Source organism: Labrus bergylta, chromosome 21 (assembly GCF_963930695.1).
Source record: "Labrus bergylta chromosome 21, fLabBer1.1, whole genome shotgun sequence".
Classification (NCBI taxonomy): Eukaryota; Metazoa; Chordata; class Actinopteri; order Labriformes; family Labridae; genus Labrus; species Labrus bergylta.
This window is the reverse complement of record NC_089215.1, coordinates 7,035,034-7,056,641: the sequence shown is the minus strand read 5'-3', so window position 1 is coordinate 7,056,641 and position 21,608 is coordinate 7,035,034. Positions and strand designations below refer to the sequence as shown.

The following is a 21,608-nucleotide window of genomic DNA, read 5'->3' as shown; positions in this document are numbered from 1 at the left end:
GCCTTCAATTCGTGTGTTTGACCAACTGCCTTCAAAAACAGTGCAAGACATACTTACTGATTAAGTTTGATATTGATTTATTATGGATGCCAGTTAGTGCCACTTCAGCAGAGAGTTTAAAAGTGTTGTCCAGTTTAGTGGATGCTGGAGCTAAGAGCCTGATTCAAGCTGCATTCAAACTTGTGAGTGGAGATCTGAGACAAATTCCCGGAACTGAGTAAAAAGCTTTACCTGACTGTTGGCAGCGTCAAAGTCTTGTTGGGCTCAGCTGGTGTGTTTGGCAAAACACAATAACCATATAGATCCATTATGGATGTGGCTGTTGGCTTGCATTGAGAGGCTTTAATTGGAAGTTGGCTGAGAGGCTGGAAATCAGTGGCTGGTACATGGCTGACATCTGGCTGCCTGTGTTAATGGATTTGCATTGATTCTAGATGGCCTTCACAGGTACAATGCAAAGGGTGTTGAAGTGAAGTGTGTACAATCTATAACCTGCCATTTATCTGAACAGTTTGCATCCTATTAAGATGCTGTGCTTATATAAAGTATGTGTTTTTGCCTGATGAAAGAGTAGTGTCCTGTTGGTTGTACTCTATAAGCAGTAATCATTTTGATGACAAATGGCCTCATGGATAAATTAAACTTAACTGCAGGAAAGGCTAAAGAAAATTCTGTTTCACAAATGATATAATATCTTGACGCTACAAGAACTACCTTTGTTTAATACTGTCAAACAAGCCTTTGGTCAATAGAAGTGCCAATATACAGAACAGGGCATGGTAATGACGGCCATTACAAAATGAAACAGCTGCTTAATGAACTCAGATACCTTGTTATGGCCACGACTGCAATTGCTTTCATTTCCCTGGCACAGTTGTGTGCGTCATGAGGTTCATTTGAAGCAAATCTGCATTCTTAATCAGTAGCTCTTTCAACTCTTGTATTCTTTTCCTTGAGACCCCTCTCAGCTTTGCCTCAGTGATTGATGTTTTTATGACACACATTTGTATACGCCAAAACCAGGCAGAGTGTCCTTGCTGTGTGGCCGCAGTTTGTCACCGACTTGACCTCACACCCCACCCAGCACCGCTGTAAGCATCACACCTCGCTTTAGCCACCCACCATCTCACACCCTAGAATTTAGTGGACGGTGGGATGGCCTAGGTTACCATGGAGACAGGACTTATAAGGAGACCTCATGCCAGGGGTGTTTCTCTGTCCTTGCTCTTCCTCCCTACCCCCATACCTCAGCTCCGATCTCTTCCTATTGGACTCCTGGGCTGCTCACTGCCCTAAACCAGCTGTTAGAATCTTCAGGCATCATGTCTGCCATACAAATCTACTTTCATTACATGTTTTTGGTGATGAGTGTGTATTTTTTTTAAAATGTTTTATTTAAACGAGTCAATCTTAAGGTGCTAGTCTTAATTATCAAAGCAGGTGGGGGAGCTATAGCTTATGGTGCATTTGTGCTAAAATCATTCGACCAGAATTATTAATAAGCTTAGTAGTGCCACAATGATGAGTGATTAGTTGCTCGACAGGAGTTATTTGGCAAATACTTCAATGATTTATAGTTTTCAAATGAAGTGCCAAAAGATTGTCCAAAATCATGTATGTATGTACAATTAATGTGTTTGAGTCTTGGGTCTGTGGCTGAATAAAAAAGTAATATAAAGCATCATTTTAAGTTGTAGAAGACAGTCAGCTTTCTCAATTTTAGCCACAAAAAAACCCAAGTCAATGATCAGAAGTTTAACTTTAATTACAGTTTCAGTCTTACATTTAAAGTGCAAACCTGCAAAAAATATGACTCTTGTCCAGCAACATGAATGTGAGGATTTTCTGATTTTCTTGATTTATCATGACAGCAAAGTGGATATAGTTGTGTTTGTGTTATTTTTCTTTTTGTAGACAAATCAATTCATTTAGTGAATGATATGTAGATTAATTGATTATCAAAATAACTGAGTTTTGGTCTCAAACTTGATATGCAAAATACCAAACATTCCCATTCTCCAGCCTCTAATATATATGGATTTGAGTTTCTTTTTCTGGTTTTGTGTAAGGTCAAAGTTTATATCTTTTTGTTTAAGCAAATCTAGGAACCCACTGTACTTGAAATAATGACCTGTGTTCAGTCATTCAACTGAGCAAATAGTTATTTGATAAATCAAAATAAAAGGCAGATTGATACACAATGTAGTCCTCTCCGTTGCATGTGGGGTGTCTGTACTTTCAGGAAGTGACAGGTGAAGCTATGATCATCTGCTTGCTAAAACTTGATGCTGCTTCGCTGAGATTACATGTGATCCAAGTCAGTCTAATCCAGTTGGCTGTTTTGCCCCTGGTTAGAAGCACAGTGGGAGACACAGACAGCACTGATACACGCATACCTGAACAAAAACACATCTAACACAAACATACAAGCACATAGAGAAAAACATTCACACAGCTTACGGGCTTCAGCACCACCATTAGTCACATCATCACTAAGTTACCTGCGAGCAGTGTAGCTGTGCAGGCTGCATGAGAGGTGCAGACATTTTATATAAAGGCCCTCACCAGATCTAGTACCTGGTTTGGACTGGCTACTGGCTGGACAAGACCTATTAAGGGTGTTGTTTTATATTCCTAGAGATTGACTCACATTTCAATTGTGAGTGATGCCAAATAATTCTGTGGAGAACAAGTGCTAACGTTTTATTTTCACTCAGCAATAGCAGCTGATATAAGTATTTGTAGTCTCATAAAATGGAATCAGTTAGATGGTCTACTTGGATGAATATGTGCCGTTATGTATTTGTTTTTGGGTTTTTTTCATATGAAAATTTAAAGAATTACATGGATAAATAGTGATTATGTCCTGTTCTACAGTTCTTCAAATACAGATATAACTATCAGTATTTTTTTTTCCATTTGCTTGTTTTTAGGCAAGATTTACTTTTCTTTTTACATGGGTTTTAACATCAGCTGAATAATCACAAAAGTTCTTCTTTTAAAACAACAGAGATTGAATAAGCAGATTCAGTTTATAAATCTGTATCTCTTTGACTATTTTCAGTGATAAAAGAGGGAGAGACAGAAATGTATAAAAAAGTTCTTCCCCATGAGATTTGTTCTCCCTTGATTTATTTATTCATGTAATTGTTTTACTTGAGACTTACTGTCAAACCAAGTAACTACAGAGAGTACTATGAGACTTATTTTTTGCATATTCAATCTTAACAAATGGGCTTACCAGATACAGGCCATACTACAATATTAGAAATCTTATAGCATTAATACGGTATAAAGCTTTAAGCATTTTTCTTTTATTCTGTCCAACTGGGCAATATGCAAATTCTGATATTTGCATATTTAAACGTATCAGAACATCTTTACTGACTATAACACATGATAGGGAGTTATTTCATGTTAGAAGGGCTGTGATGCTAAAATAAATTACAAATAACCCTTCCAGCTTTTTTCCTTTGAGTGTTCGTATGACTGCAAAGTTTCAGTCTGGTATTCAGTAGGGATGCAACAACACAGTCAGAAGACGCATATCCCAAGGATCATCCTTAACTAAGGGCATGCAGCTAATGGTTCCAAAAAATGTGCATTATTTGCTCCCTCTATCTTGCTAATAGCAATGCCAAAGTAATATTAACAGACTACTTACGGATACTTTTTTTTATGGTCATGCAGGGGTGGAATTGTTTTCCTTATCACTGGAAGGTTGGCGTGTGACAACTCTAGGCAGACAGTTTTTGCTCGACTCTTAACTGTGACTGTTAGCTCTGGTGTTTAAATACACGCAACCGGCACCAGTGCACAGAGTAACTGTGTGCTGTGTAGCCTAATTCAGGGTGCATTTCACTGCCTGTGTGTTTTTTTGGAATCAGGCCTAAAGAGTGCAAAATAACTTGAGCTGCAGAAAAATATTAAAATGAATGCATAAAGAAGCTTCTGTTTTAACATGAGATGTCGCACCTCAATCGATGCATTAACGGTGGGGACGTACCAGCGGACTGCCCAGCACTTGGACTAACAGGCACTCACAAACAGCCACTTTAAAAATGAATAAAATGCATGGAAGACAGTTGTATGCAAAACTGAATTAACCTCAATTCACAAGCAGGTACTGAAAATTGTTGCATTCCTAGTACACAGACTCCCCATGGTTTCTCGTATTAACATTTCAGACACAAGATAGGAAATGCAGCATTGTTTATAACGGTTAGAAACTGGTGGTAATTGAGAGTAGCTTAATGGCTGGTGTATTAAGTTACTTGTCTTCTCATCTGTAACTCGCTGATAGTGATATTACAATAATTCCTGGACATCAGTTCAGGAAAAAGATTCAATGTAAAGAGCATTCCCACATTTTCAGTTAAGAAGAGGTCTTTCTAACAGACATAAATAGCAGTGGGTAAGGGCCAAATCATAGACAATGGACATCAGACTGCAACAATTGTGTTTGGTGTATGTCTTAAGCCGCTATGAATCATAAAACTTATTCTCTGGAAATAGTTCAGAATTACAGGACAGTCTCAAAGGATAACGGAGCAGATGATGGATGCCCTTTGGCGTGCTGTGTTGTGTTGTGGTATACTTTTTTATTTTTTATTTACTTAGTTTATGCAATGTTTACTTAGTTTATTCATGTCAGTCAGACAATATAGCAGCTCAATGGAATAGCTCCAACAGAAGCATTCCTAGCTAAGTTACTAACCATGCATCTGTATCAATACCAGTCATTTGCAAATACCAACCCATATTATGACAGTAAGTCATCTCTTTTCAGAGGCACTTTGAGAGGAAAAATATCAAAGGCTGTGCCTGAGTAAAAATTAAATGGATGAAAAAGAAAGTTAAAGATAAAAGCTGAGGTCAAATTCCCCTGTTTGGATAAACATGTTAATAGCACTGAAGGTTTTATAAAATGATTGCATTTGATGCACTTACATTTTTTACATGGTTAAAGAGGTGATCATTATTTGCAACTATGTGAGTTAAGGCTGTGCAGTTCTGTAAGTGTCAGGCAGAGACGACTATAAAGGTTTATTTCTTACCTTGAAATTATTGTTATTTTGAACCCAGCCACCTCACTTAAGCGGCACAATAAAGCTCTGAGTTAAAATTATAACCCTCTGAAAAGTAGAAAAAAAATTCAGTTATGAATCTTTAATACCGAATGAATGTGCTCTGCTGAAGGAAAAAGTGGATCCTCAGGACAGTGTTTGAAGCCAAAAATAAGCAGTCTGGCTGCGGCAGTGTGATATCTGTGCACGTTATTGTTCACACCATATCTTTCTTGGTTCCTTGAGATCCACTTTTATTCAGCCCATAATTTTTAAGATAATGATGAGACATATCTATTAAATTATATACACTGTAAGCATTGTTTTCTCCCTGAAAATATTTCATTATTTATACGTCGTTCTAAGTTTTGGACATTTCTATTTATTTTATGCTATTTAAGGAGCATTTTTATTTAAAGGACCAATATATAACCCTGACACCTAGCGTTTAAAATGGGTACTGCAGTCCAAATTCAAAACATTGGCGAGTTTTACCACGTTTCTGGTCGTTGAGCTTATCAGACAAATGCCGAAGCTCTTAACTTAGAAGGAGTTACTGGCTGCATGTATGTTTCCCTAATATCTGATGATTTTGTAAGGTCATTTATCTGATTATATTCTGTGGATATTGGACCTTTAATATTATTACATTTTTACTTTACAAACAGGTAGTTTATTTTGTGCCATTTTTATGAACATGTTAACATTGTGCAGCTGGCTGTTAATACAAGGGCTTGTTTGAAATTTGTCTCATGTGGATTCAACTTAGACTTGGACTTAGAGCTGAATTTAAAAAAAATATATATAAATTGTGTATCGCCATTCAGCTAATAAGTATAAAGATATTTAATCTTTGGTCCTTATCACCCAGACCTACTTCTTACCAATGTGAGAGAAGAGGGCTACTTTTCAGGATCTTTTTTTTTGTTCAAGGTACAATAATGTTTCCATTTTTGAGAAGAAATAGTATTAGGGATATTCGAACAACAGTCAACAGAGAACGAACTGGGTTATGCATAAATTAAATTACTGTCTAAGCCTCTCTGCCCTCCAGTGAAGGCAGAGTGAACCTGGCTTGTTAGGCCTGGCCTGGCTTGCATTGTCCTTGAGGGCAAATTGCTGTTAGCATGCTAATAGCTCCACCTGTTTCTGCCATGCTACTAGCACAAGGGCAGAGGCAAGGGATGACTCAGATGATGAACTGCACACAGCTCGGAATGCACTCACACATTTACACAAACACACTCTAACATGCACAAAATCAAACACACACTCTCAGTCCCAGTATTGAACCATGCATGCCCCTTGTCCTCTTCCTGCACTGCTAATCCATCCCTACATGTTTTCCCTGCTATTTCACACCATAGTAATACTGTCATATTCAATGTAAGTGTATGTGCGCCTGTACGTGTGAAAGACAGAGAGATTGTTGTGTGTGTGTGTTTTATGTGTGTGAGTGTGTTTGCATATTGCATGCTATCTGTCAGGGGGCTCTGGAGAGAGGAAACTGCTGCAAGGTAAGTTCTGGGGTAAAACGGCTCTAAAATCCAAAAATCCAGGTAGGAAAGTGTATTTTCGGCCCACAACCCCTCCCCCTTCAGTATCTACAGGTGTGGGTTGATGTATGCGTGAGTGTGTGTGCGCTTATATAAGTGTATGCACACATTCGTAGTCATCGAGAAAGCATTTGTTCTAATGCTGACGTGTAGGTATATATCTATATAAATATAGGTGTATATAGACAAACCTCAGTTTTGGCTACCAGTGCAGCATGGTATCCATCGTGACGTTTGTGTGGACTAATTTGCATGTATGTTACCCTGGTAACACTGGACGGGTGTGCATGTACAGTAAGTAGCCATGGTAACCCTAGGGCTTAGCATGCATGTTAATGAATGTCTGTCTCTCTCTCTCCTCACTCGGCCGCTACACCTTTCCAGAGCACAGCTACACTCCAGGTAGGTTGCACTTTCTATCTATCTATCAATCTTTCTATCTGTCTATCTAATTATCTATCTGTCTGTCTGTCTGTCTGTCTTTCTTGCACTTCTGTGTGTGTCTGTCTGCCTTCAAACTTGTCCTCCTGCTCTTGATATAAACATATCTTCCTTTCTTCTCTATCTCATCCTCTCCTTTTCATTACTCAAATGTATGTAGTTATTATTTCAGAACATATTTATTTAGCTCTATTATCTTCTTTATCCGCCTTTAAGATAATTTTAATTTGTGTCCCTTTTCATCTCTTCTCTGCCCTTATTCAATAGTCTATAGTGTAAATACTGTACGAGAAAGCTAGTGTAAATGTTTGTGGGTCTGTGTGGGTATGTGGGGATTGGTCGCTGACAGCTGGTAAGTTCTGCATCCCGTGTGCAATCATCCGAAATGGCCTCAAGGTTACTGAGACAAAAGCACACACAGATTCTGTTCCGTATACGACCTAGTTCATTGCTGTGTGCAAACGTTTGTGATCATACCTGTGTGTGCATAGGATCGCTGCCTGGGACGAGTAAGTGTCTTCCAAGTCCATTTTTTTTTCCATTTAGAAAAATTTAATAATGGAGAAAACAAACACATACGCACAAACACTTTTACACAGAGCACTTTAGCCTTCATTAGTATGTCACTGAAAGATCCCAAAAAAAACACATATATGCACAAGCACATACTTCACACTCCATGATCCTTTGCTGTGCTGACTGTGCTCTTGTTTTCCTTTAAGGTCTGGCACACCTGATGATTGGCGACCAAGGTATGGCCTCCTCTTACCTCACTTCCTGTTGTCCTCTGCTATACCATCATACCTCTATCTCCTCACTCCCACACTCACAACTCCCTGAATCCCTCCCCCAATTCATCACCACCTGGCGCTGGAGGAAGTTGACTCTTTAGGCACTGAACCAAGGTCAGTTTTTTTTTCGCTCTGTAATTGAGATTTCTTCATTTTTAAAACGGTCCCATTTGGCTTCATCAGAAAATTTCAGTTTTGATTTAAACTGAAATGGATGACCTGGGCTTTTGCAGTAGAACAATTAAAAAAAATCAAACAAAATATGTCCTTAAATGTGACTTTTTTAAGGGAGTGATGAGCCTGAGAGCAACTTCTGCTGTGATTTATCCTATTATCCTGACTGCTGATGTGGGAGGGGGTAATGGGAGGGTGTAGGCGGCTGCAGCTTGACGGCGCTTGGCTGGCTTAGACTTGGCAGGTCATGGGAATGGAGCTAAGGGCCGACTGACCGACTGACTCCTTGAATGGTTTGAATTAGTTTTTACTCTTTCACCTCATTTCACTTTCTCTCATCTGTATGTAAGGGTTCGATTGAGGGGATGGAAGCGTTCGAGTGTGTGTATGCACAGTGTTTACATACCGGTATGTGAGCATGATGTGCTATTTGCATCATGGTTCAGATCAATGACTGTCGCAGTTTTCACAGGAACACTCATCCACATTATCTGTGGCTTTTTCATCGGCATCCAGCATGTCTTGCTTCACTGTCGCCGGTCCTCACATGGGCTCCTTCTCACACATTGTTGAGCACATGTGAATCTAAACAGATGTTCCTGTGAATGAAAGCAATGCTGTTTACATGATCCCCCCCTATCCAAGTCGTCCTGTGTTTTTGAATACTTTCTTAAACACCAGCCCCTCTGCTCTGCCTTTTTGTTCAGTGATGGACAAACTCACTCTCTTTCTTGCCTTCTTTCTGCCTTTTCACGTATTTGTTCCTGCCCTCTTTCTCTATATGGGACACCACCCTCTGTGAATTTAGGAATGCTCAGAGGTACCACCCCTGATTTTCATGTGTATGGCTAAGTGGCTGTCTTCGATGGTTTTGAAGTGCAATGGCTCCTGTATAGATGGTGATGCACACATTTAGAACCAATAGGCTTCAAGTTTTTTTTTCGGGTTGACCCTACTCATCAAATATGGGAGCTTGGTTTAAGCCCTAAGCCTCATAATATGAAAATCTAGGTACCACTCTGGCAACAGTTTAGCAACATTTGGTTGGTTAGACAAAAAAAAAAAAAAAAAAGCTTTCTGAAAAACAAATTCAAGTTTATTACTTATCATGCAATGCAATGCAATTATCGATTCACTTAAAATTGTGAAATGATTACTGTTTGGTTTGGTTTAGGTAGGAAAACTACTTGGTAAGGTATTATAAAACGTTTTTTGATGAAGATAAGTCAAAACATACAGAACATCATGGCTACCTTATGCAAAGTAAGTACTGCACTGTAGTTAGTTTACGTTCGTCATATATAATTTAAAAATACTTAAACATAAGCTTCATAAAATGGATCAACTTGAACTATGGCCCTATTTACACTTTGCATTAACATCCCTACTGGATGATTGGATCACAAGTGGACAGCCTTAATGCTAGGTTTGAACGCACTCAATATGTCGCTTTTGTCCACACTGGTTTGGTAGTGTGAAAGCTCATGCTTCCTTGGCCACATTAAGGACCTCCCACTCAAGTGATTTAATCTGTGGTAGCACTGTTGAGAACTGGGAAAACAATGCTGCCTCCCCCCTCGGTGAAAACGATGACATAATTGGTCTTTTCAAACAAAAAATTATGTATAAGTGCTTATTTGTATATGCAGCAGGCAAGTGAGATCCAAACACAAGTGGTCACTGGGTACACAATGTTAATGCAAAGTGTAAATGTTCTTACTCAAGTGCTGTCCACTTATGATCAGATCACTAATACTACATGTTGATGCCAGTTGAAAAAGGTTATATGTGTTTCGCACAGGGATTGACCTATAGGCTCCTGGGTGAAAGTTCAGTGTTTGAACCATCCATCACTATAGCTGCATCTCCTGATAAAAAGAAAAAATGGCATTTTATCAGAATATTTGTTTTGAACATGGACGATTAACACATTGTACTTAAATAAAATTAAATAAACATGTTCACACTAAGCATGCTAATAATTTAAACTGTCAGACAGAGGCCTGGAGACATGGAGCCTGTATTTTACACCATTTGTCCCATCAGATAAACTCAAGCTAGCCAGCAGCTACCTTCAGATTAGTTAGAGTCGACTTGTTGCGAGGTAAGCTGGCAAGATCGTTGAGGAATAAGAGAAAAGCCAGATAAACGTGGCAAATGTCTCAAAAAAAGAACAGCACCACTACTAGTCAGAATCATTTTGGAATCAGGAGAGACATCGTTTTACATACACGGGTACTGTGTAATCATGCAGTATTAATAATAATAAAGTATTATCCTATCCTATCCTAGAACATGATAAATAAACAGGAACTCTGTGTCGCATCTACTATGCGCACTACATGACCGTTTCTGAAAAACAAAACATTATTACACATTGTACATTTTCCTCATGCTGTTATTCTTCATCACAAGACTTCAATGCCAAATCAAAATATAAAGCTAGAGGAAAGCATTCAGAAATACTATTAGAAGGGTACCTAGAGTTTCATGGCTTTGGACTGTGGACCAAGCTGCAGTATTTGAAGACCTGGTGTTTCACATTCAATTGGAATGGTTTATTTTTGGTAAGGTAAGCTGTACACGCACGTGTGTAAATGTGCTCATACTTGAGCATGCTTTGAATGATCAGGAGCTCAGGCCGACTGTGCTTTTGAAAATCGAAAAGGTAGGTGCCTTGAATCAGCCGGCTCTGCATGATGCTGATGAATACACTGATTGACCCACATGAAGACAGGCCTGACCGTGACACGCTGATCTGAGTCTATTGTGCTCTTTGATTGGATGAGAGAGGACTTGATGGCGGCTGTCTCCCATTGTGATCGGGTCCCCGTGTATTCAGTGAAATGTGCTATTTAACGGAAGCCGGCGGATAGAAATATCTTGAATAGAGCACAAATGATGTCTTCAACCATCTATCACAGTGAGACATCTCTACTCTGACAAGTATATTTCTATGGGAGCCTTCTTGCTATATTTTGATTGCTAAGTATGCTCCTAGTGCTTGAGTTCCTGCCTTAAAATGTCTGCCTTGAATCATCCAGGTGGCAGTGAAAATTTAATTGCTTCATCTGGCTTATGCTCAGCATTTTAAATCACCTACTTACAGGCTGACATGTATTAACATATGTCTCTCGCACTAGTACAGATTGCATTCAGTGTATTTGTGTATTGTGGATGCCCTCACTTTTACAGATGTTTGGATTGTCATAGGCTGGATGTAGAAATGTGTTATGAGTTATTTTTTCCCTTTATTTTGTCTTAAACCTTTGGTGTCTCTTTTTCAAACTGTAAAGATGAAAAGGCTGTGTGTGTATGTGTGTGTGTGTGTGTGTGTTTGCTCTGCATACTGAGATGTAAAGGCTGTCAAATGGTGCAGACGAAGCCTAGCTTAGGTTAGCTCAGCGTAAAGAGGCTTTTTGAGGAGCCCGCAAAGCTGAAATGAGTTTCTTTGAGGGGCGGATTGGCTGTGGGGAGGGGTGTCTTAGAAAGATATATAGCATGTGTGTGTCTGCTTGTGTGTGTGCTTCAAGGAGAAATTGAGAAAAGGCGAGTTTGCCTGCAAGAAGAGAGCTAAAGGAATGAATGATAGAGGGAGTAGAGAGAAAAGTGAGGGAGAGATAAAGTGAGTCGTCTACTCTCCTGTGATGTAGAGCAACTGGCTGTATCTGCAAAGAGACAGCGGTGCTCCCGTCTGCCCTCCCAGCCCAGTCATTCTCCGAGGGACATCAGCCCTGATGGGGAGCCCTGGACCTTTCCCCTCCTCCATAAAACACAGCTATCACTCTCCCTGGAAACGATACCCACAGATCACTAATCACTTTGAGTGGGTGAAAATGCACGAATTGTGGAGGGAAGAAAGAAAAGAGGGAGCCAAATTGGATTTTCATAAGTATCGAGCAGCCAAAGGAAAGGGGGAAATGGATTTTTTTTTTTCCCTGAAAAGTATTGAGCAGCAATAATCTGGATGGAAAATGTGCTTAAAGCCAAGTAGCAGATTTTGCCCTTTCTCTTCTCTCTGTCTGGTCAAGAATAGACCGTGAAGGGTTCAGGGTGAATGAGTGATTGTGGGTTCTGAATAGGACTGAGGAGCGGCTCTTGGACATAATTGGCTGCAATGCTCATTTAGGATACATATATTTATTCATTATTAGCTCTCAGGCAGGTTGTCTGGTTAATAACTGTTGTTTGTCTAAATGTTCAAGTGTTCTCGATATCCATCCTACAATCTGTGAACGGCATAAACAAGTGGTCCACTTCGCTTAAAGTGACCTTTACACATGCGCGCTTACGTGAACGGACCGACAAACAGACGCACACTCACACACAGTAACCTTTAGAGAGTGGCCACTGAGTAGGTGAGTGAGTGTGTGTTCAGTGTAAATATGCATGAGTAAGGCTGCCTGCACATATTCTTCACGGTCAGTGGATGAAGGCAGGAGAGAGAACGAGCAGCGTGTGTGCGTGTGTCCGTATGTGTCTTTATTTGTGTGCGTATGCATGAGTGCCTGTTCAGGGAGGTGGATTGTGAGTCATCATTTGTGACTCATAGAGCGTCGGCAATCAAAGCGGCTCATTTTAACACATTGTCTTATGGCACAAACACACACAGATGGACACACACATAGTACACACACACACACACACATGTTCAGTGTCACACTCTTCAAAATCCTCTTTTACTTGTCCCTTTTGTTTTTTTGCACCTCCTTCCTCTCACTGTCTCCCTGTGTGCAAAATGTCCATTCTTTTCTCACAAAAACACATGCACGCACACACACAGAGGACGCGCTCCATGCTGACTCCTCCATATGTGGGGCTGGGAGTGGTAGCAGACGCCAAGACAAGAGGACCCAGTTGGTACCAGCAAAGTACAGCATGTCTCCTACCTCTTACTCATCATCATCTAACAGCCCTAATAATAAACCACACATGGACAGATTATTCTTGAATAAAACACAGACACTGGGACCGAATTATAAAACATATTTTAGTTTATTTAATTATGCCTCTAGTTTTCATCTGAAAATGAATCCACAAAATCTGAAGAAAATATATAAATTTCTACTCAAGCAAAAGGACAGTAGTGTTAAGCATTTTATATTTTTATATTTGATCATTTGTTTTGCTGATTAATTGCCTGGTCGATCACCTTTTTCAAAGGACAAAATAAATAGTGATAAATACCAATTCTGAATTTCCATCCGTATCGTATCCTAACGATATCCTAACTCAAATTAAGCTACTGGAACCAAAAACATATTCAATAGTCAACTTTGTTGCTCACTGACTTTCTCTTGTTGCAGTGTTCATATACTTTTTCTTTATTCCATTCTTCATTTTAAAAGAGAAATAATTTACTGACAATAACCATTATGTTGACATTTTCATGTCCTTGTAGAAAGCAATGAAGGAAGCATCTGTATTTGTTGCTGTTTCCTTTCCATTAGAAATTTTCATTGTATTATTGATCCATTACGCTTTCAGAATATCACAAGAATATCACAAATGTCTGTACCTGATAGCGAAATGTAAAAAACCAAAGCATCAGAGCTTTGGAATAGCATAGCGTTTCCTACTTTAAGAATACAAACAGCAATTTTTCAGACACATTTGAGCTTTAGCACTTATCGAAAAGCTTACATAATTAAAGCAGGCAAGTGAGCAGCAACCAACTCGAGGTGAGAGAGCTGCTTGGTGTTAAGAGGCATGTGTCTGGTGATTGGCAGCCTGCCTGACTGACTGCCATGAATTCGGCTTCTGAGTGCCTCATCTTGAGCTATAAAAAAAAAAAAAGAAAGAAAATAAAACTGTTCAAACTAAGTTGTGCATGCTGTCACCATTAGCAATGATTCCAACAAAGTTTTCATTACAAAATGCAGTTTTTCAATACAAATCCCTTTCAATAATGGGACTAATTCTGCCTCCTCTCTTTGCAACCAACAACTATTATATTGCTGTAAAACAGGACTCATTAATGCTTAACACCCATGCACTTCTTCTAATGGAGTTGAAGCAACACACACAGAGCTCAACCCCATGTTATCAGTGAGATGCACAGCTTCCGAATTCGCCATGGGAAATGTGTTGCAATCCCACAAGTAAATGTATACATTTATTGGTAATTGTATGCAATTACTATCCCGTTAGCAAGTGTGCACATTAACATTTTTGAACATTCACAGCAGCGCTAATAGGGACACACAAAGCCGATGCACCCTGTAATCGCCTGGAAAATAAAGACATCAAACGGACTCCCCATTTAAAGAGGATGAAGGGAGAAGACGGAGCGGTGGCTGGCTGCGTATGGAAGGAAGAGAGGGGGGTGTGGGCAGAATAGGGTAAAGGATTGTAGAAAAGTGATAGTGAGGAAAGATAGGAGCGCGTTCAAAAAGCAGGAATACCAAAGAGGGCTGAAAAGAGAAGGTCGGAGACGCAGAGGGAGACAGGAAGGGAGATAAGACTGCAGCGTTTCTCAGCAGGAGCGCTGCATCTCTCCTTGGGCTCCCCGACATGACACAGTCTCGCATCAGCCAGGATGGTATTCATCAGAGATGCAGATGCCTTATCCAACACACATACACACAAACACACTCCTTTTTTCTTTTCTTTTTTTTTTTAGAAAGAAATAGAAAGAAACAATCTTGTAGAGACTCCAATTGTCTTTTACCTGTTCTAGCAATTTCCTTTGTGTCAGTGTGGGGGCTCAGGGTAGTGGCCCAATTGGCGTTTCACTCCAGTGCCCCATCTGGCATTTGAAGTTCATTTCTTTGCTGTTTGCCAGAACAAGAACAAACACGTGAAACAAGCTCACACACTTGCAGTCACAAGTATTGTGCAGGAACACTTAATTATTTGTGGTACTTGTAAGGCATTGCTGCAACAACGGAAATAGCCACTGCCTTCATTAAAACCCCACTTCATTACCTTTATGAAAAGAGGTCTTTATGATCTTGTTATTTGTTAACAACCCGCTGTAAGGGATTTCATTAGGTGTCTGTTTGTGTGTGTGGCACTGTGTGTGTATGAAAAACATCCATGCAAATCTGAGCTTTGTAATTAGTCTGTGTGGTTGGATTTAACCTCATTGTTTCAAAACAGTTTGGCTTTATGTACGCTCAGATCCACATTTTTTCCGTTAACTTGTTTCAGCGCTCTCCATGCATATGTGCCATGATGTGTGTACACGCGTGTTTGTGTGCACGCCTGTGTGTGTGTGTGTGTGTGTCTAACACGGATGAAACTGACTCTGATCTTATCCAGCTTAAGACAAATACACTGTTCTGCCTGCAGACATTGTCATGGAAACAAGCCGGTTTCCCAGGGTACCAGAGAGAAGGCCAAATTCAAGCTAGAGAGAGAGAGAAAGAGAGAGAGAGAGAGAGAGAGAGAGAGAGAGAGAGAGATGAGCACAGATAAAAGACACAAAAAGGGACAAGAAATAAAAGATAAAAAAAACAAAAGCAGGATGTGTTCTGTCCATTGTTTTTTCTTAATTCAAATGAATTAACTATGTCATAGATTATTTAGTAATATTTAATGTGTCCCAAAATATACAAAAGATGTGCTATATTTTATGTCACCCAATAGATCAGTGGATATTTTTACTAGTGCTGCAACTAAGGTTTCCCAGCAGCATAAAATTTCACTTTAACGACTACAAATGCTGTAAATACTAACTGTTAAAAAGCTTAAACTGTCAAATTTCAGTAATTTAGGCAAGTACAAGTGATTAGCAAATTAGTTCTCTTTACGTGGATTTAGTAATAGTTGAAGCACCAAGCATAAACTTGTTTGTAATTTGTAAACCTATAGTCAATAAGATATTTGATCTATAAGGTGACATTAAGTAGGGTAACACAGTCATACCACCGCTTCAAAAGGGAAATATGAACTGATGAAACCTAACAGAGAAAAAGAGCAATCTTAATCGATAAATCCAAATTGTTGATTCATTTTTTTGTCAATCATCTAATCCAGTTATTGTTACTGCACAGGTTACACTTCAGCCCCGCTACACCTTTACTATATCTCACCTTAAATGTTTTAAAGCATATATCATGTGTCTGGAATAAATGCCTTCAATTTAACAACAACAACAAAAAGAGGAATAAGAGCTATTCGTTGCCAACCACCAATCTGTCACTTGTGTCCTGACAGTAATATCCTCCTCTACACTATTGCTCCCTTGGCAGTGATGCGATAGTGAAATCGCTTTCGAAGCCAAATGCTGTATATCACTGAATAGAGATGGAAACGGCAGTCTGAGTGCCTTTTAGCAAACTTGTCTGTATGGATTTTCACACTTTAACCTAATATAGAGACTGTGCATTCGTTAGCATACATTTACATACATTTCTCACACTGGTCATCTATCTGTGTACTGTTTGAGTGCATAGTTAATCCACCTGTCTGTTATTAAAGAGGGATGCCTTCGTGCAGGGTGTTTGAGTTTATGCTCTGTGTGTGTGTGTGTGTGTGTGTGTGTGTGTGTGTGTGTGTGTGTGTGTGTGTGTGTGTGTGTGTGTGTGCATGGACAGTCTGAGAGGAGCTGATAGCAGAACTGCATGGTGGGCTAAAAACGAGGTGCAGTGGAATTGCAGTGTGCTATCTCCAGAATGACAGGGCTGCCATGATTGAGGCTTGCTACACTAGGATTTAGATACCCCAGCATTTTCTCTTTTTTTTTCTCTCTGCCACTCCCCTCTTTCCTTGTCTCTCTTTCTATCCTTCCACCTCTTCTCCTCTACAGTTTTTGTGTCACCCATCTCAATGACTCCCTCCATCTCCCCTCTTTTATTCTCCCTTCTTTCTTTGCATCTTTCCCCCCTTTTTCTTTTTCCACCCTGCTCCCTCTATCAGGTGCTGTATAATGTAGGCTCCCCTGATGTGCTCCCTGCCTCCATCCGCCATTTTGATTCAGTACAGCTGTCCATGATAATGTACTATTCACTCAATCACTCTTCCTCCCTCACCCTCACCCTCCTTCCCCATCTCTCTTCCTGTCTCCCCTTTGTGCGACACACATGCACAAACGCACATATTTGCAGTAACCACCCCTGTAACACTTGGTTGCCATGGAAATGAGAAATTAGCCTGATAAATGTTTTGGAGGAAACCATTGGGAAGAGACAAAGCCGTATGAGACCCGTACACACACGCCACATAAAGGCAAACTCGCAGAGAAATCCATGTGATGTGTGTTTGATCGTCGAAGAGGCGGTACAGTTGCAGCTGGTCCCAGTAGCATCCGCCATCAGATCAGTTATTTGCGCTGTCTCTCTCTCTCTCTCTCTCTCTCTCTCTCTCTCTCTCCGTGTCTGACTCTCTCCAGCTCTCTCACTCTCTCTCCCTGCTGCTTCCCCACAGACTGCTTTATTCATTAGAAGAAGTAGTTAAATGTTAGCCTTCAAAGTCTTAACGCCAATCACCCTCCATCTTTTCATTCTCTCCTATTCCCCCGTCGACTCCGTAATTATTAATTTCTCTCCTCTTTCCCATGCTACTATCTTTTATTTTGTCCTGGTTATTCCTTACACAACATCCCACCTTTTTGTGCTTTCTGTTCCTATCCATTTTGTCACTTAATTGAATGGATGTGATTAAATGATGAAGATCTGTATTTCAAGCGAGATTATCAATATCACTTGAACTGTTGATCATTTTTATTCAATTAGTTGATTAACTGTTTAGTCTTTTAATGTACCGCAACCAAAAAAAGGACGTCTTTATAAACTCTGCTACTTTTATTTGTCAAAACGAGGTTTAGAGCTTAACATCATGTAATATGTAGTGTTAAAATACTTTAATAATCAACTAATTGCTGATGAAGTAGATCATTGAATACGGTTCTATTCATTCCAGTACTATATTTAGACTTTACATCCAACCACACAATCAGCAAACAAAACCAAAGAAAAGATACAATTATAGAAATATTCATATAAAACAGCCAACAATTAACTCCTCTAACACCTTTGAACACGTTGAAATATTTAAAAAAATTGACAAAACTCATCAATATTTGAAAATAAAGCGGCTTATTCTCCAGACCAAAGGGAAATATTTGAAGCGTTTTTGTAGGTTTGTCCCTTTTATTTTTTTTTCCCTCATTGAATCAGGTTATTTCATTGACATATATTAAAAACATTTTTATTGAGAGTTTAGACCAAAGGAAACCTTTGCAGTCAGGACTGTGGCTGCCAATTAATTTCCCGTCAAATTACCTTTCAGTGAATCAACTTATCATTTCAGGACAACAGTCAGGGCTTTTTTCTAGCGAATAAAAACAAATAGGACCTCAAAATAGTCACCATGCAGGACATAAACAAGAAGTATGCACAAAAGGAATTAAAACTAAAAAACAAAAAACAAATAAAGCTTTGCAGAGATTTAACTGAACTTTTAATTACTTACTTAATATGTAATTAAGTTTTATTAAGATCTTTTATACCGAAGAGCCCTTAAGCGTTGATAATAATTTACCAGTAGACTTCATGTACAACCTGTCATCTCCATCAGCAAAAATAATTTAATATATAAAACATTTCAAACTCATATCAAATATAACCTTATAGAGATTTAGACTCTTTTTTTTTTTTGCTTTTGTGTTTCCCTCCGTTTTCTCTTCATCTGTTTCTCCTCTCGCTTGCTCGGTTTGATCGACAGAGCTCTCCACAGGATGAAGTGTGACATGTGGTGTGTATGTCAGTGTCTGTCTCACTGTTTACTCTGAGCTAATACTGACTCACTCCATTAATCTGAGCTACAACAGATCCACTCCAACCTGCCCACTTGAGAGCCTGTGTGTGTGTGTGTGTTCTTCCATGTTTGTGTGTGTATATTCTATAGATATGAGTGTGTCTACTGAATACAGGCATGCAGGACACGTGTCCTTCATTGTGTTTGTGTCACCCAATATGCATTTTCCTGCCTGATTTGTGTGCGTATACGCCTGTTGTTGTTGCGGGCCAGGGCTCCCAGATCGATGCAGAGATGCTTTATGTGCTCCTGTCTGCTCTAATGACATGTCTGTAAATTAGTAACAGAATGGCGGAGCAGCACACTGAAACCTAATGGCACCTCTGTAAATTACAGCTAGAACGCTGCTGAACGGCTGCGTGTGTTCTCATTGTGAACAACTCGCACCCCCGTCTCCCTCTCCCTCCCTCCGCCACCTCATCTACATTTGTCTTCATGTCTGCTTGTGTGTCAGTGTGATTGTGTTAGCATTTGTGGCTGTTCTGTCTTTCTTTTTCTGTGTGTGTGTGTGTGTGTGTGTGTGTGTGTTGTGTACGTGTCCCTTTTTTGTGTGTTCGTCTCCCTCCTACTCCTCGCTCTCTCTCCTCTCAGTAAAGAGTAGCCTGAGGCCCTGAGTTGGTAATAGCTTTTCTGACAGCAATACACCAATATTTACAGAGACCAGCACCCTCCCACACCCCCACACACATTTCATGCACACATAAAAAGCATATACTACACGTCTGTACACAAACACATGTACGCAAACGCACACACACACTCTTAATTAACATGCTGGGAGGGAAGGAACACACTTGAGGGAGCTCACACACATGCTGGCAAACAACTTGTTGTTGCTCACTCATATATTGGCATTCACACTTCGTTTTTTTTTCATGCTACCAACGCAAAGAAAGACAATTTGCATTGTTATATATTCTCACTTCTCATTATTCTCTCAGTGTTATATTCTCTGAAGTACGGGCCAATTCCATTTCAACGCTCTTCTCCCTGCTTCTCACTACCTTAATAAGCTATTACACTTCAGTCTATTCATTATGTGGCAATCATCCACCATCCCTCCCTTCCTCCCTCCATCCTCTCCAGCGGTTCTTCCCCAACTGTCTGTCTTGCTCCAGTCTGACCCAGTGCGTGTTAAATTCCCCTCTGTTCTCCTCATTATCATGATCTACAAGTTGGTAGTTGTGCCAGAGGCTCCATAGGGCAAAGGAAAAGGAGGCCAATGAGATGTGCATGGAGAGAAATGGTGGCGTGAAGCTTAGAGGGGAGGTGTGAGAGCTGTAGGAATGGTGGTGTGGAGAGTTGATGATGAGGAAGGATGAAGCTTTGGGGGGGTTGAAACAGACAGCTAATGTCACCCCTGCTTGCCAGCTCAATACTATGATTGTCTTTTGCACACAGATGTGTGCATATTTGTTCCGGTGCTGGCTTGAGTATGCACTTTTGTAAGAGTAGAATAGATAAGAGAGTGGGAGCTTAAGGATGATGGATTGCAAAACCTTGGTCTCGTGTCCTTGGGGGTCACTGAGGGTGTGCAAGGTAAGTCGCTATTGGCTGTCTGCCTCTTATTCTGAATTCTAACTAGCCAATCCTGCCTGCTTTTGCTGCCGTGATGCTTACAAGGCTGCTGTTCTCCATCTTCATCGTCATCCTTCCTTAAAACCTTTCTCACCTTAACTCTAACCGCACAGACAAAGTCACACACACATTCTGGCATTGGATGAACATCACGAAATGAGCCATGTTGTCAAACAAGACCACATCATTTCAGACTGCCAGCACAGCTGTTCTCTCAAAAGAGAGGATGGCAGGTTTCATAACCAGTTTGGAAAGGTACAGACTCACGACTCTTTCTCTCTCTCTCTCTCTCTTGCATCCACACTTTTTAATCTGCAACCCACATGAGTGATCAAAGCTTGTTTACACACTGCTTCATGGTACGATTAGAGGTATGGAAGGAAGTGTTTTTTTCCTAGTGCTGGCATCAGTGAGGCTTTGCTTGACAGTAACAACATTTGCAGCATCTCAAAACAATATGTTTTGTGCCGCACATCCGAATCAAATTTAACCAGGCCCGGCAGAGCTTTGTTTTACTTGCCTGGCTCTGATGAACACCCACTATTTTATCATCTTTGAGCATATTGTGAAGGGCAGTGTGGGAAGCTGCAACATAGTTTGGATATGTACAAATCATTATGATTTTGTTCAACAAGAGAAAAATGACACTAAACTTCTTTGTTCTTCCTCCTCCTTCCTCCTGTCTCTTTCTGTCTCAGCTCGCGAGGAGTATGTGGCCACCTTCAAGGGCTCGGAGTACTTCTGCTACGACCTGTCCCCCAACCCAATCCAGTCGAGCAGCGATGAAATCACGCTCTCCTTCAAGACGCTGCAGCGCAACGGCCTCATGCTGCACACTGGCAAGTCAGCCGACTACGTCAACCTGGCGCTGAAGAATGGTGCCGTGTCGCTCGTCATCAACCTGGGCTCCGGGGCGTTCGAGGCCCTGGTGGAGCCCGTCAACGGCAAATTCAACGACAACGCCTGGCACGACGTCAAGGTCACCCGCAACCTGAGACAGGTAACCAGACAACAGGGGATCGAGGACTGAGCAACGAAGCAAACAGGAGAGGAGATGTATCTGTTATTTAGAAAGCCCATTTAAAAACCAGATGATTTAGTGAAAACATTTATTGAAGCATATTTGGATTTCAGTTAATGCTAAGCAACCAGAAAATAATTCCAAGCATAGTTTTTGACATTTTCATTAACCCTTCAAGTCAATTTGTTACTAAAAATGCCAAACATATCTAGTCTCAGCT

General features: G+C 40.3%; 1 protein-coding gene across 16 annotated transcripts in view; it reads left to right on the top strand.

The window, feature by feature from the left end:
- Positions 1 to 21,608, top strand: part of nrxn1a (neurexin 1a) — a 60,653-nt gene that overhangs the window by 3,099 nt on the left and 35,946 nt on the right. For 12 of the 16 annotated variants that reach the window (XM_065949500.1, XM_065949497.1, XM_065949501.1 and 9 more), the window contains 3 exons: positions 7,007 to 7,024; positions 7,786 to 7,815; positions 21,066 to 21,367. In XM_065949500.1, coding sequence (XP_065805572.1) covers positions 7,007 to 7,024; positions 7,786 to 7,815; positions 21,066 to 21,367 — 350 coding nt within the window. The remainder of the gene's footprint in view (positions 1 to 7,006; positions 7,025 to 7,785; positions 7,816 to 21,065; positions 21,368 to 21,608) is intronic. The other 4 variants (XM_065949502.1, XM_065949504.1, XM_065949493.1 and 1 more) reach the window with 1 other exon arrangement.